The sequence below is a fragment of the Seriola dumerili genome, unplaced genomic scaffold, assembly GCF_002260705.1.
Source record: "Seriola dumerili isolate Sdu_G_001 unplaced genomic scaffold, Sdu_1.0 BDQW01000068.1, whole genome shotgun sequence".
In the NCBI taxonomy this organism is placed as follows: Eukaryota; Metazoa; Chordata; class Actinopteri; order Carangiformes; family Carangidae; genus Seriola; species Seriola dumerili.
In genome coordinates this window covers 12,405,743-12,421,755 of record NW_019174323.1, presented here as the reverse complement: position 1 = coordinate 12,421,755, position 16,013 = coordinate 12,405,743, and the positions used below count along the sequence as shown (strand labels likewise).

The following is a 16,013-nucleotide window of genomic DNA, read 5'->3' as shown; positions in this document are numbered from 1 at the left end:
CACAATAATTAAAGCTTTTTACATTTTATTTGTATACAGTATAGCTTATTCAGCACTTAAAAGCCTTATGATTACAATGTAATCTCCCATAATCTATGCGGTTACTGCTGATTGAGTAACAAAGTCTGACCGAACTCCAAATGCAGAGGTAGTAAGACGAGACAGGAGAGCAGTTGAACCTATGCACCATGTCCTGACCCAGATCCCAGTCCTGGCACTAATGACGCCCTATAGGCATGATGCCAGGCTCTCATTAGGAACCAGGCCTCAAACCCCCAACTCCTCTCCCTTCCATACCCGCCTCTACACAACCCTCAGCCTGGCCGTGCACTGCCTGTAGCTGGCCTCCGAGGGTCCAACCCCTAAACTCAAGCAGGCCTAAGAGTGCTTGTTGCGGGGGCCCCCTGCACAGGTGCAGAGTCCCCCTGTGACGGCCCCTGTTTGCCCCCCAGCCCTGGGCCCTGCTAGCCTTGTGACTTGTACTGCACTGGAACTAATGAGTAGTGGCAGGTACAGTGAGAACTGAGCAGCGTGGGCCTCCCTGCAGTTAGGTTAGTGGCAACCCTCAGCTTAGGCAGACAACAAATGTGCTCTCATAATACACATATGTGCATAATGATATATACCACCCTTCAGTGCACACACAACTTTATCTTGGATATTTGGATCCACACAGAGCTTCATTTCTGCAAGCTGTCTCCTTTTCTCAGTCACAAAGAACAAATAAGTGAGGAATATGTGAGATGTGTAGGCGAAGGATAATGTTACCTAATCTGTTTTTGATCTGTTGATCTGTTCTGCAGTTTTATTCATACAAAATTGTTCTGTTTGTTTCACAGATTCGTCAAGAAAATGCTCTTTTTCATCCCCATCCACCTACAAAACTGAGGAAAAACCTGCACTGAATGAAATGTACCTTGGCACAAAAGATAGAAAGTCTAAGCATCTATTTTGAATGATCAAAATTTGAATACAATCACAAAACCTTTATAAATATTAAGACTCAGTCATGTCTAAGGACGACGCCTGCAAAGTGACGTCTGCCAGCAAACACAAGGAGCGCAAGCCGAAGAAGCCTCACTATATTCCCCGTCCATGGGGCAAACCCTACAACTACAAATGCTTCCAGTGTCCTTTCACTTGCATGGAGAAGTCTCACCTGTACAACCATATGAAGTACAGCCTGTGTAAGAACTCCCTCTCTCTGCTCATAGAATCAGACTGGCCCTATAAAAAGGGCAACATCTTGCACCCAGACCAGCTACGACCCTTTCAGCAGGCACACGGTCTCCGTGCTCCTGGAAAGGATGAGCTAGAGCAGATGACACGGGCTGAGGAGCGACAGAGGCAGCGGAGGAGCACGGAGGAGGAAGGAGAGGACAGGGAAAGCCAGGGACCAGAGGAAGAAGAGGAGGGAGGACGGGGGGAGGGAGCAGAGATCGCCGGGCTGACGAAAGAGAGCTCCGGCAATAGCAGCAGCAGAGGAGACGCCACAGAGTGCGCTGCCAAGAAAACCAAACCGCCAGAGTCAGAGCTTCTGATGGCTGACATGCTCTCACTAGAAGACCAGCTTCTACGAGCACGCTCAGTAGAAGTAGAGGCCCAGCTCAAACACTATAAGCTCTCCAAGACCTGTCTCACAGCGCCCGGGCTGCTGACGGAGCAGTGGCGGCTGTTAACATCCAGCCAAACTAAGGCCAAGTCAGAAGGAGCTCAGCCCAGAGTGAGTAGCTCAATTCCCTGTTACCCTCCCCCACCAAACCTGGTGGACTACCAGGATCCCACCGGACTAAATCTGTCAGTGCTCGGGGTGGGCTATCCCATCAGCCCCAGCCTCTTCTCCTACATGAACTCAGCTATTCCCACTGCTGCCACCGGTGTCACCGCCCAGGCCCACGCACAGCTCGCCCAGCTACCCTTCCTGGCGTCGGCCGCTCAGCTGATGCACCCAGCCTCCGGAACGCACACAGACAGAGCTCTCATCCCCCCTCGTCTCTACTACCCGTTCCTGTGTGAGCACACGTTCGGAGCGGCCTCCACTCAGAGTGATAGCAGCAAAGGACTCAAGACGTCCACAAACAGTCTAGAGGCAAATCCCCTGTCTGGCTTCCAGCCTAAAGTCAACCTGTGGAAAGTGCCGGCTTTGCGGCCAGGGACCACCGCTGTCTCCCCTGCTGGCTGGGTGTCACCTCAGAGAGACTCCCCCGATCAGGGCTACAGGTTGGGGGATAAAGCGCCAGCCACAGCGAAGGAAGGCAAAGCAAGCTGGGGGCTAAAGAGGACGGGGGCTCCACTGGGGAACCATGAGGCACCTGTGGAGAAGAAGCCAGCCATGGGCTTCACTTTGGACCTGCTGAAGAATATTCAGACTGCATCGACTCTTAACATGGCAGCGGACAAACTTCTCTTCCAGAACAGGTAAAGATTTTCTTTCATTTGACTTTTCTTATTTTAGAATAATTATTGTGACTTGTAAAAAGAATAGTAGGAGGAGTACCATCACCACTTTTGTCATAATATCTGCAGTGTAGATTCGACAGGTTAGGAGACATTAAACATTAAAGGTTTCCATTTACAAAGTTTCTAAATTTTATCCTATCCACAGTTTACAGGACGCTCAGCTTCAGCCCCGGCCCACTGAACTGTGGTACAACGATCCTCTCACCAGTCCCAACAGTGAAACATCCTCCCTTTCAACATGTGGCGGGCCCAACAGCCAAGACTCGACTGCTGCTCGGACAATGGGAGAGGGAGCATCAGAGTCGGTGGCTGCTCTCCTGAGTGACCTCTCCAAGGCCTTGCAGGAGTACCAAGAGGCTGAGCGCAAAATCTCCCACCTGGAGAAGGAGGACCTTCCTGCCCAGCGCCACCTCTGGGAACACCTGAGCAAAATCCGCAGCGAGCTCTCCCACATCCACCAGGCGCTGGAGCGGACAGCTCGCCAGAGCGACGGGCCTCTGGACCTGTCAGTGAAGAGGGACTCGACAGATTTGGCTGGTGACCAGGGCATGAGAGAGGACAGCAGTCTTAAGGACAACGGTACAGAGTCAGAGGAGGAGGACGAGGAGCTGGAGGAGAAAAAGGAGGAGGAGGAGGATGAGAGTGAGAGGAAGGCGATGAGGGCTTCGTTGGAGAGTCGTAAGCAGTCGTTGGACATGTTGATCAAGATGAGTCAGGCATCAGTGGTAAACACAGAGGTTCTGTCTCCCGGCGGTCTCAGCATCAGGCCCAGCCCGGCTGAGGCCCTGTGGCCGAGCAGAACCACTAAGTGTGAGGCAGACTCCAGCGTCCTGCTCTGCCCCGACGGCCGATCAGTGGTGTTCACCGACATCCCTGCCTCCGCCAAAACCTCAAAGAGACCCCCGTCCATACAGCGACTAGAAGCTCAGTGTCCGCCAAGCCCTTTGACGGCTACTGACAACTAAACCTCTGCTCCTCTGACTGTAATATAACTGATTCTGTACTGTCCACATATGCAGTTGTCTTTGTAGTCGCTGGCATGGCTTTGATTTTCACTGGCTGGAAGAGGACCGTCACGCTTATTCTCAGTTTACCTTCACAGAAACCTCACATATTTTGCACCTTATGAGAAAAATGAATGATAATTTGAAAGAGAAGGATTTCTAATGCACTAAGAACATTGATTGTTACTATAAGATTCTTATTAAAATGATTTAAAAATGTAACATCAGCACTTAATATTTTCCATCAGGATAATTGAAACAATGAAGTCCATTAAAATCATGCTGAGAGACAATCCTTTGAATGGATTTGTAAATATTGTAATTACAATAAATGTAAGTAAAACATTTTAAAGGGTAAATGGTTTTATATGGATGATGTATTGTTGGGCTGCATCATTTAACTTGATGAAATAAAATGTATTATACACACTGTATTTCTTTGAATAAACTGAGTAAAAAACATAGTTTCATTCTTTTTATGAAAGTGTAACAATAAAAGGGAAAATGGGAACAAAATGAGGGACAAGAAACACAAGAAGTGATGAAATAATAATAGATTTTCATTAAATTGTATAAAAGAAAAAAAACTGTAATGTTGTTTCAATACAGTCCCTTTTGGGGGGAGTGTGAGGCTAAGTGCTGTCATCACGATCATTTAGTCTAAATAAGAGACAAACAGATCCATAGTGGCAGCTCCACCTCACTTCTCTATCTGCCCTGACATAGTCGGGTGGCGGCGCTAAAGGTGAAGTAGCTCCTTGAGCTAAATCACCATCAGTGGGGTTACCTGTGCCTCTGCTCCTGAATCCAGGAGCCCCCCTGCAAAGGTCAGAGCCCCTGGGGCCGAGCTCCACGTTGGTTAAAAGGAGGACTACCTGTCTGCCCCCAGGGATGAGCACCCAGCGCTGGGCTGCTCCGCCTCCTCTGGCCCCTTCACCACCTTCACACTCAAGACGGAGCGGCAAAGGTCAGCTGCCACGACCAGAGGAGCCACCAGTGGACGTTCAGTCTGAAGAGGTCAAAATGCCTGTCTGATGCTTTTTTTTCAATTTATATTTGATATTTGCTGAATATCTTAATTGAGTTATTACATACACACACACACACACACACACACACACACACACTGTATACATACAGTATGTATATATTTGAAGTTAAGCGTCAGGCAGAAACATTCGATATGTCCACCACAACAAATTAAAAAATAAAAAGAAAGACCAGTAGAAATATTTCGATATTTTGTTCCTAGATTTGTGTCTAAAGCAGAGCTTTAAAAATGAACTGCATGCAGATCCTGCGATGCTTTGAAGAGCAAGATTTTAGACACTTTTAATCTAAAGTTTTAAGAAACCAGTTTGTTGGTGATTCCCCTGAAAAAGTAATATGTTAATATCATAATGTTAGCAAACCAGCAAATTGCCCCTGGCTGGTTTCAGGTTTTCTGCTCTCTCTGGATAATATTGCTCTGGACTGTAACGTTGCTGATGGCTCCCTCATGTGGACAAAAGATTTAGAGCCATGTGAGTTTTGCTCATGCACGCTACTGTCAGTACTGGAACAGTACAAGAACTGCCTTCAGAAGGTTGAATACAGTGAGACTAAACAACATCCTTCCTCAAAAGGAGACTGATTTATTTAGACAACCATGAACCTTTAGAGAACTGCAGTCTTTTAAAAAAGGAAGTGGAGTTCTGCAACTTAAAGCAGCATAAGACGATAATAAAAGGGTAAGTTTTAATATTTTACTTGAATTGTTATGGTTGGAATATGCTTAATGATGCTGTCATAATACTCAAATTTAGATACATTTAATGTCAAAGAAAACGTCTTTTCAAATTAGCTCTGCAAAAGTTGTAACATTAATCTAATATTCTGAAAGTTGATTTTTCCCAAGCAATTAGGAAGAGCGGAGAGGTAAAGGATTTTTATTGGATAAAAACAATGATTTCTCTTGTTGTTTGACTGACCATTCACAGTAAATCCTCCTTGTCATATAACCATGTTAGGACTGATGCAGCGTTTATTTCCATAGAATGAATGTTATTTAAAATTGTAATATAGTTTAATTAAACAAAGTTTGAAATTTAAAAAAAGTTAAATTTTTCATTGCAGTAATGTCTCAACAAACAATTCAAGACTGCAATTGATCACTTCCACTTTTGGTCATATGTACTTGTATCTAGATGTGGCTGCTTTCAAAGGGGATATTTATGTTACACAGCGGAGAAAACCTTAAACATTAAAGCAACTATAATCAATATTTTTTATAATAGTAATGTATCAAATGACAACATGAAAACTATGTGACAGTGTGAAAGAGGTCGCTCTTGGTGATGAACCTAAGAGAGCATTATCGCCGCTCTCTGCAGCTTATGAAGTTTTATGGCAAGTTCCAGTTGATTGTGTTGATGATCTCATTGCAGTTTTACACAAAATAGAAGCGATTTATTAGTCAACAAAACACAATTGCAAATGATCTGTGTTTTCCACTGAGTGATGTTATGGTAATAAAGCTGGGTTTTTTCCTTTCACACCTTGTTTCTGTTGCCTGCAAGAGGCCCCCCCCCCCCCCCAAAAAAAAAGAATCATTCCATTTTCTTAATAAGAACATTTCAACAGAGCTGCTTTGTGAGATTCTTTTTTAACTTACCCACTGACTTTTCAATCTGAATCCACTTTTAGATTTCTTTGGTTTGACCTCTGTGCAGTCCGTGACCAAGGAGTTGCCAAGTGATGATGGTGCAAATCGTCCTGTTCCTGCTTCTGCTCAACACCTCGGCCTGCTGCGGTTTTGGCTTTCGAGGCTGCTCTCAGAACTACCCCGCGACCAATATCATGTGGTGCTTCAACCAGAACATCGCCAACTTGTCTGATGTCATTAGCATGATCCCTGATAACGTAACAACAATCAACCTGTCCAAGAACAAGATCAGAGTCATCCCACCTGGATCATTCAGCCAGGTGCTTGGGCTCAAAAACTTGGACCTGAGCCAGAACCAGCTGGACTCTCTAAAAGGAGGAGAATTCAGAGGCCTGGTTGTCCTGGATCTCCTCAACCTTACCAGCAATAACATCTCCAGCATCCACTCCAGTGTCTTTGAGGGACTCACCAGGCTTCGAACTCTTCTTCTGCCCTTCAACAGACTTGCAACAATTTCACCAGGTATCTTTAATTACCTTTCAGCGATTCACGAAGTCGACCTGTCTCTCAACATGCTCAAGACTTTCAGCTGTGTAGAGTCTGGAGGCTCCTCCACTCTTAAGCGTCTCCATCTTTTTGCAAACTACATCCAGAGGGTAAATGTGAGCTGCTTCCCTGCCCTTGAGTACATCAGGCTGTCCAATAACTCAAAGCTGGAGCTGCAGGCAGATGTTTTTGCCTCCAACCCAAGGCTGAAGTTTCTGCTTCTTCAGAGAGTGAAAGTGGAAGCGCTGGTGGGACTCTCTATGGACACAAAGAGGAATCTCTCTTGGGTGGCATTTTCTCTGTTTTTGGACAAATCTCCTCTGACTGTCTGTAGAGTGATAGAAGGAATGGACCAGCTTAATAGAATAGAGGTATGTGTACTCCTTGTAAAGCAGAATCTCTCTGCATATGCAAAATCAATGTTTTCGTTGATGTCCTTTAAAGAAATATGTCAATTTCAACTTGATACAGGTTGACCTGAAAGGATCCAGGTTACCACAACATAACTCCAGCCTGCTGAACTGTTCCGCCCCAGCAGTCGTCATTATTATGGATGCAAACTTTGGTAATGTTGCCCATTTGTCACTGGGTAAAGGGAACACGAGCGGCCTTTATCTCATTAACTGTGGGTTGAAGCAGATATCTTACACGACATTTGACGGTTTCCAAGGACTGAAAACGCTGCAGCTGAATCAAAATAAGATCGTTGTTCAGCAGGATGCATTCAAAGGCCTGACCGATCTCACCTCTTTGAGTTTTGACAGGAGCAAAATACGTGACATCGACCCAAACTGGTTTGTCCCTCTGAAGAAGCTGACTCGTCTCTCTCTCATAAAGAATGAAGTCCTTGATTTGGCACCAAAGGTGTTCAGTGCTCTCACCCAACTTGAGCAGCTCTACTTGCAGTTCAACCTGCTGAAATACATCACGAAGAAGCCTTTCAGTAAGCTGCGGAAGCTAACCAAGCTCAACCTCAGTTTGAACATCATTGATTTCATCGAAGAGGGTTCCTTCCAAGACCTGACAAGTCTGAGGTATTCATGATTCTCTGCTTGTGTATTCATCTTTTCTCTCTGCCCATTTATCTAACACATCCTTTTATCCATTAGATACCTGGACTTAAGTGGAAACCACATCAAGAGACTCACACCATCTATTCTGTCTGGACTTGTAAATTTGAGGACATTTGTTCTGTACAACAACCGCCTCCATTTTAGATCTTACGAATCTCCTTTCATCAACCTTACTTCTCTGCAGGTAAATGCGTTTCTTTGAGGCAGGAATATGCTCTTCCTGCTCAGTAGAGGAAGAGGAATGCACTGTGTGAATAAATCTTCCTTTCTGTTTCTGTATCTGTCTGTCTTCCATGTCCATTTTGGAGTATCTGGAGATGAACTACCAGGGGCCTGGAGGTCGGGGCATTGGGGATATTGGGCCGCATTTCTTCCAAGGTCAACGTCAACTTATCTGTGTTGGGATTGGGCACAGCATCTTGCTCAACATCCACCCTGATGCTTTCAGTCCTCTGGTGAATTTGAAGCAACTGTATATAGCTGGAGTGATTATGAAAACGACCAACCTGAGTGCAGTGTTCTCCCCTCTGAAAAGGCTGAAGAAGCTGACTCTTTACAGGGCCGACCTCGACACTCTGCCTGCTAACCTGTTGCCTCCAGATAATGCACTGGAAGTTCTCAAAGTCCAGTCAAACCACCTCCACACTGTGGACAAAATGACGCTGGATGCTCTGCCAAGGTAGAGGAGCCACCGCTGGCAGCAGCTTCGTATTTACCTTATAGTCACGACAGCGGTATCAAGCTTCTCATCTACCTCTTGGCAAAAAAGTGAAGAGGTGTATTTGTTATGATAAGTTCACGGGTTTCCAACTCAAACCCAGTTGCTTTACATCATTCATGACGGTGCATCACCACCTGCTTTAGTCTGAAGAAACATGACCCATCACTGCACTTCCTGAGTGAGCCTAAATATACAGTAGTCCAGACACCATGATGAATCTTACAAGATGATCACATGTATATTCATGTTCAACTTCGATTTCAGCTAAAAACAAATTTCAGTAAAATAATGTCAATCAACATTCTGTATTTCATTTCACTATGTGGTGAGTTTCCCCCTTTTCAGCACTAAATTTATCAGAAGACCTAAGCGATCACCCTGTCAGAATGTAAAGAGCAGGTAATTTAAAACCATCAGTGAAATTGTCCGAGACATGATCACAGAGAATGTGGAAACAACTTTTTAACAAAGCCGAGGCAGAAAAACAGTAACGTTCCCTTTAATACTTAGGTGAAGAACTGGGTCTAAATCTACCCTGCAATTTCTGTTTTTTTTTTTAAAGTAACACCTATTCAACAAGCACTGAACTTCATTTCCTTCCCTATAGACAAAAGTTGTGAATATGACACTTCTCTATACTGTGTTCACATGTTCTTTGACGTGTTTCAGGACCTCAGTCACTGATTCAAATGTATAAAATACAGGCACCTTCCTAAGTACAACATAAATATCTACTCTGGCAAAAAAAAAAAAGCCAGTCATACTTTGTACTGCATTCATTATATGATACACGAGAACCTGTATTTTCCTAAGGTGAGAAAAGGTCAGTCACACATGTGCCTTCTACCACATTCTGATTTCACATCCTCCTCACCCTCACCAGATAAAGTGACAGTCTAATAACTGCATCACAAAACCAGACGGATGATCCCTGTCAAATAGACACACTATGAATGAGCAACAAATGAATGAGGTACTGCCTCTGTGTCAACTTTACCTGTACTAGTACACAGGTATTTTTGTATGAATTTGAATTGAATCAAACTGTCAGCCTTGGTGTATGTTTGTGTGTGTCCAGATTGCGTACATTGGACATTACAGAAAACCCCCTCACCTGCACCTGTGAGAACGCCTGGTTCAAGAGCTGGGCGATCCATAATGCTCATACACAGGTGCAGAAATTAATATATGTTATCAATCAAATAAAAGTACATGGCTGTAACTTTCTTTGACTGTTCAAATGAAACAATTTCCTTGTTTTTTCCTGTTAAATTCCCTCCAGGTGCCCTACCTGTACAACCTCCAGTGTGACAACGACCGGAGAGCTGCCTACCTGTGGCAGTTTAATGATAAGGCTTGCTCCTATGAGGAGGTTTCCTTAACTCTCTTCATCACCTGCTCTGTGATGGATGTGTTGTTTGTATGTTTGTGTCTGGCCTGGCACACACAGGGTCCTGCCATACGCTACCTGCTGCTCATCCTCAAGGCAAAACTACGCGGACGTAGAGGGGCAGCAGGGACCAAATTCCAGTACGACGCCTTTGTTTCCTACAGCTCTAAGGACGAGGCCTGGGTGATGGGACAGCTGGTGCCCAGTCTAGAGAGGCCAGCTGCTGGTGCACAGAGGCTCAGACTGTGCCTCCACCACAGAGACTTCCGCCCCGGCACAGCTGTCCTGGAGAACATCGAGGCAGCCATCTACAGCGCTCGCCACACCATCTGTGTGGTGACACGTCACTTCCTGCGCAGTGAGTGGTGCTCCGTGGAGTTTCAGCTGGCCAGTCTGAGGCTTCTGTGTGATGGCAGTGACGTCCTGCTGCTGGTCTTCCTGGAGGAGATACCTCAACACTGTCTGTCTCCCTACACGCGCCTGCGCAAGATTGTCCGCAAGAAGACCTACCTGCTGTGGCCTGAGAAACCAGAGGAGCAGGACGCTTTCTGGGTCAGACTGAGAGATGCTTTGAAAGACGAGGAGGAGGAGGAGGAGGAGGGAGGAAGAGGAGGAGAGGCTGAGTTGGCTCGGCTGATTGGCTAGAAAAAATGCTATTTTAACATGGCCGTAGTTACCTTTTCACAACCTGATGAGTGTGCATTGCATCAGAAACCTTTAAATTTTCAGGCTGTTAAATAAAGAGTAATGTAAAAACAAAGAAAATACTCAACAACAGCCAACTGCAATTAAGGTAGCAGTAAACTGTAGTAGTGGAATTACTCAGTATAATAACATAGTGATGTCAATAAAAATAAATTAGACCAGATGTAATAAAACAGATGTAATAAAACATTTATTGTATTAGACTGAGACTTACTTAGACTAAAGAATGTGTTGCTGTCTGACACGTGTTACAAAAGAAACTGGGTTAACCGTTGCTATGTATTATGTTGTATTCGGCTTTAACACTTCATCACTGCTGCCAGATAAAAAGTCAAAGCCACAGTAGTTCTTTTCAGAGTACCTCTCCATGGCTTATAATAATAACAAAGTGCTGTAATTATCACTCTGTAGCCTGTGAAGTGTAGCGTGTCGTTTTTTCATACCGAGAAAGTTCACACCTGGTCAAATCTGTACAAAAGAGTAGTTACAAGATGGGTTGTCAAAAGCTTTTTATATTGACAATAATCCCTGTAAGCAGTATTTCGCTGCTGTAGTAGGTCAAGGTGGAGCAACTTTATATACAGTACAGTAGTTTAGACCAGTGGCTCTCAAACTAAGGTTCAGGCCCCTACAAAGAGTCGCAAGATTAATCTGTGGGGTTATGACATAATTAAGGTCGTGATGAAGAAAAACGAACAGATCTGTTTTCATTTGTTGGGCTTCTATCTGAACTTTGCTCTTCTCTTTTCAGTCTGAAAAGTAATTAGCAGCTATAGTTGTCAGATAAATGTGGTGGCGTAGAAAGTACATTTCTCTTCAACATGTTCACCAGAAGTAAAAAGTAGTATGAAATGGAAATACTCACATAAATGTACCTCAACTTTGTACTTCAGTACAACACTTGAGTAAATGTAAAAAAGCAGTGATTCTCCTCTGCACTATCTGCACTGTCTATTACAGGTCTCCATCACCACGGATGTTTACCGGAATATCGCAAGGCTTTTGATTGTTTCAGGGTACACAAGCTCACTCAAGCATGTGAAAAATACAACCGCAAGATGTCCAAACACTTCATTTATTTGACGTTATACATTCAAATGAAAATAAAAAATATTCATATATATATTTCATATAGAGCTAGTGAGCAAGGTACAAGTTTAAAACAAAACACAGAAGTCTTCCGTGTGGCATATATATACAAGGCGTGGTTTGAATACTATACAGTGTGTATCCATAGCTGCACAGGTTTCATGGATGTTTATATTCTTCACTCAGTTGAGGCACGACTAGATTTTCAGTGAGAGGTCAGGGATTGGGCCAAGTGCTTCAAGACTGTCGCTTACAGTAAAACATTTCAATCTCAACACCTAAACAGTAGGACTTGCAAAGCAAAGCTTATTAGTGTTAAGAGTTCCACACTAAAGCATAAAGTAGGAAAATGAGGCAACATGATCATTCTGCAAATCAAATTATACTGTACAGTCATGCAAAGTCCTAAATAGTTTCAGCTTTTATGAGATGATATTCTCACACCAAAGTCAAAACTGAGCAAACACAAGTTCAGGTTTTAAGAAACTTAAAAAAAAAAAAAAAAAAAAAAAAAAAAAACCCAAAACCAAAAAAAAAAAAAAAAAAAAAAAAAAATCCAGTATCACTAACAAGTCACGGCTGTTCACTAAGTTTGACAGAAGTCAGGATGTTTGGTTGCACTGCAATAATTGACTCGAAGTCACTACACCAATTTGAGACAAAAAAAGCTTCCTCAAGTAGTCAAGTGATAAGTGCAATCCCACCCCCCTTCCCCCCCCTCACACACAGACACACCATTTTTTATAAAACTCTCATACACAAGCAAGTTAAGCATCACATTGTTTTCTACTATCAATCAAACCATAGTTATAGTACAGCAGATGCCCCAACAATCAACAGCAAACCATACTCTTACATATATCCAGTAGTTATGTACAACAGAACTGGTGCAACATTAAACACATTAAAAATTATTAGATATAGAAACTGTAACAATAATAAAATACAGCAGATACTTAATTCATATTGGGAAATATATATTATTCATACTGTGTATTGCTGTCTGTTTTGGCATTTTGGAGGATCAATAAAAATGCTGTCATGTATCCCTCTCACAGCTTATTTGACACATCTCCAACTTGGACAGATTATACATCTATGTGTTTTTAAAGAAATCTAACACAGGATTGATTCAGTAAAACTTTTTACTATTAAAAAAAAAAAAAATTAAACAAATATATGACAACTTATCAGAGGCATGGAAGCAGCAGGTCCATGTTAAGCATCGACCTTTATAGATTTATTCCATTACCTATAAGAGTCTTCAGCTGATGCTGGCATGACTGTAGAAACCGGACCAAAAACCAAGGCCAGGAAAGAGAAAAGAAACTTCAGATTCTTGATATTCAAATCTTTTTGGAATCTTTTGCCTCAAAAAGCTTCATGCGCTCCTGCACGGTAAGTCCCTCTTTCAGGCTCTGTTAAAGAGAGGAAAAGTAAAGTCAATTATTTTTAACAGGATGATAAGCGCTCATGTTGGCAGAGAGGAGTGTTAAAAAAAAAAAACAAAGAACACAAACACACACAGACACCACCAAACACCAACTGTGGATCCCAGAGGTTTTCCTGCTCTGGATGACACACTTTAATTCAGGTCAAAATAAAAAACAGACGGAAAAAAAGTGGTTATGCTGGATTATGGTCATGCCACACAAAACAACCCAGTGGTGTGCACAACACTCGAGTAAATTCAAACACTGATGATTCAAAGACTCACAAAACAGACAAAAAACAACTGTTACAGAAAGGGTTTTTACATTAACAGAGCAAAACAACGTTGGAACATGTGAGATGTGTTGAATAAACAAGGATCCCTCTATATGATGATACGAGTTCGTTCATTAGTCCACTGACGAGCAAGACTGATATTCACAAACTACTGCTACCTCTGCCTGTCAAATTACTTGACTTTGTTAAATATTAAATATGACTAAGCCGAAACACTATTACATTAGGCGTTGGACTATTACAGAAACTGTTCGAGTGTTTGGGAAATTCACTTGATACTACTCTCAATTGCTTGCTAAATATGAAGTTACAGCCAGAAGCAAATTAGCTTATTTTAGCTTAGCATATGTATGGATTGAACAAACAAGATATATTGAGTTAATTGGTGAGCTTTAGAGGGGCTGGTGTGCCTAGCCTGTCTACAGCTGTTTCTTCCCTTTCCAGTCTTTATGCTAAGCTAAGATAACTGGCTGCTGGCTACAGCTTCATGTTTATGAATGGACGTGACAGTGGTTTTGATTTTACTCGTCTCACGCTTGGCAAAAATTTGAAAAAGTATATTTCCCAAAATGATGAGCTGCTCTTTTAAACGTACTGTATGGGAGAGGGATGTAACCAGAGAGGTTTTTGCACGACACACTAAGATCTGTTAATGCTCACACCTGTGATATTCATCTGAGGGGAGGTGCAGGTTGGGGCAAAAAGGAAGGGGTGGGATAGGGGAGATCATGCAAGGGTGGTAAGAGCATGCTTTGCTCTATGTCATGCTATACCTACAGCACATCTTGGGGCGGGGGTTGGGGGTAAATCACCCCACAATGGGAGTGTCAGCTATCCCATGAGACCTGTTCAGTGACAGACTGATGGACAAAACAAGACAGATGACAAACTTATGGGACAAGAGACTTTCAGTGACAATGTCCTGACCGGCTAACTCTGGAACACATTTCTACAGTAGGTGGTGGCTGAGTTGCAACAACTAACACTGATAAAGTCTGCACAACACGACCCTGAAACACCACCTCACACAGCAAACTGGAACTGTAGCTTTAGAGTGTGTGGGTTTGGATCTGAGATAAAAACGCTGGTAATTAGGGAAAGAAACAGGGAAACGATTTCATTAAATCTGACACTCACCTTTGACCTTATGCCTCTTAATTGCTTGGAGGTTGTTGATTGTTCTTTTTTAATAAAATCTGGATTACTTTTTGATTTCATGATATCTGAAAACACAATGAAGGCATGTCATTATTATCATGAACATCAGGTAGCATAATAGCATCAGAAGTGTAATTTGCCAAGCCCTTGAACTGATACAAATCCAATCTAACAGCTACTCTGGTTATGCTTTTTGACATATGTTAATCTGAGTTGCATCATAACATCACTCCTGAATGGTCACATTACTGACAAAAATCTTTGGCATTGAAAACAAATAAGATTTAGGTTAATTTAACTCATTCAGGGTTTAATAATAATAAAACCGAATCTGTTCTACTTACCGTATCCAGACGTGACTGTTCCATCCACAGTCCTCTCGCCTAAAGCTTCTGTGGCGATGAGAAGTTTCTCCTTCAGTTTGCTGATGTCACAGTCAGCCTTTGCTTTCACAATACTGAGCTCTGTATATATGTCCTTATATTTGTCTGTGGCATATTTCTTGTCCTGGGACAAGAAATCAATGATACATCCTCAGTTTTTGTTTTATTTTGTTAAAAGTCATGAAGTAGTACGGCTACATACCTTCAATAAATTACCATTTGTTTTGCTTACCCTTAAAGCAGACTGCAGTTCATCTTTCAAAGAGTGGATTTCCTGTTTAAGGTACTGGATCTCTGACTCCTTAATTCTCAGCAACACCTACGTCATGGAGACAGACACTCATAAGATTAAAGATTAACTCACCAGTATGTGTGTGCGTTTTTTGCATGTTGCATGTTTAAATACCTCCAGTTCATACACATCTTTGCCCTGGGTGAGTGGTGACATCGCCGTTTCTCCGCTGAAACAGGATCGCATCCGAGTGATCTCTGCACTCAGTCTGTTATTTAATTCCTGCAGGGAAGAAGAAAGTTGTGCTGTACTTCTGTGGACAGAAATGTATTTGTATGTACATGTGCATGTATGTGCATTCAAACCTGGTTGTGAGCATTTAGCTCCTGGTTCTCTCTCTGACACTGCCTGAGGGCCTGCCTCTCGGCCTCCAGCGCCTGGGCCAGGTGAGCGTTTTCCAGACATTTCTGAGAATACTGCTCTGACAACACCTCCAGTTCTCTCTGGATGGACTGCAGCTCCTCCCTAGATAGACACATCATCATAGGATCAACTGGAGCTCTCTGCTGATGTTTAACAAATATGTTTGAGTTTTTCCCAGAGAAAAGAGAGTGGATCCTTTTCATCATGATAGCAATTTTAAGTTTAACTGCAACACAGACTCAACATGCTGTATGGATTCTTTGACCATCCCACCTGAGCCATAAATATGATGTGACAAGCAAAGTCAAAACTTTAACAGTATTTTCAGGATTTGAATTTCAAGCTTTACCTCTGCATGCCTCAAACTTGTAACATGTTTTTTCAATAAAAGAAGGAGGTGGTCAAATTAACATTTATGCTCCTTTTCTGGCAAATGTGCTTCTCATTTGTAAAGTTT

At 42.8% G+C, this 16,013-nt stretch overlaps 3 protein-coding genes across 5 annotated transcripts in view; 2 read left to right on the top strand and 1 right to left on the bottom strand.

The window, feature by feature from the left end:
• Window positions 1–1,009: 1,009 nt before the first annotated feature.
• On the top strand, window positions 1,010–3,425 carry prr35 (proline rich 35). The gene is made up of 2 exons (XM_022742346.1): window positions 1,010–2,418; window positions 2,606–3,425. Exons 1-2 carry the CDS (start codon window positions 1,010–1,012, stop codon window positions 3,423–3,425), a joined length of 2,229 nt encoding a protein of 742 aa, XP_022598067.1.
• A 2,778-nt stretch (window positions 3,426–6,203) lies between these two features.
• LOC111219695 (toll-like receptor 13) lies at window positions 6,204–10,483 on the top strand. Its single transcript, XM_022742413.1, has 6 exons — window positions 6,204–7,025; window positions 7,126–7,688; window positions 7,764–7,911; window positions 8,036–8,406; window positions 9,527–9,620; window positions 9,731–10,483. The coding sequence occupies exons 1-6, from the start codon at window positions 6,204–6,206 to the stop codon at window positions 10,481–10,483; spliced, it is 2,751 nt and encodes a 916-aa protein (XP_022598134.1).
• A 1,121-nt stretch (window positions 10,484–11,604) lies between these two features.
• The window catches only part of mprip (myosin phosphatase Rho interacting protein), a 48,682-nt gene continuing 44,273 nt past the window's right edge, over window positions 11,605–16,013 (bottom strand). For 2 of the 3 annotated variants that reach the window (XM_022742411.1, XM_022742412.1), the window contains 6 exons: window positions 15,499–15,658; window positions 15,308–15,415; window positions 15,134–15,220; window positions 14,863–15,025; window positions 14,498–14,583; window positions 11,605–13,050 (listed from right to left, as the gene is read on the bottom strand). In XM_022742411.1, the coding sequence (XP_022598132.1) occupies window positions 12,979–13,050; window positions 14,498–14,583; window positions 14,863–15,025; window positions 15,134–15,220; window positions 15,308–15,415; window positions 15,499–15,658 (676 nt within the window). In that variant the 3' untranslated portion in view covers window positions 11,605–12,978. Of the gene's footprint in view, window positions 13,051–14,137; window positions 14,221–14,497; window positions 14,584–14,862; window positions 15,026–15,133; window positions 15,221–15,307; window positions 15,416–15,498; window positions 15,659–16,013 lie in introns of all 3 variants that reach the window. The other variant, XR_002665021.1, reaches the window with a different exon arrangement.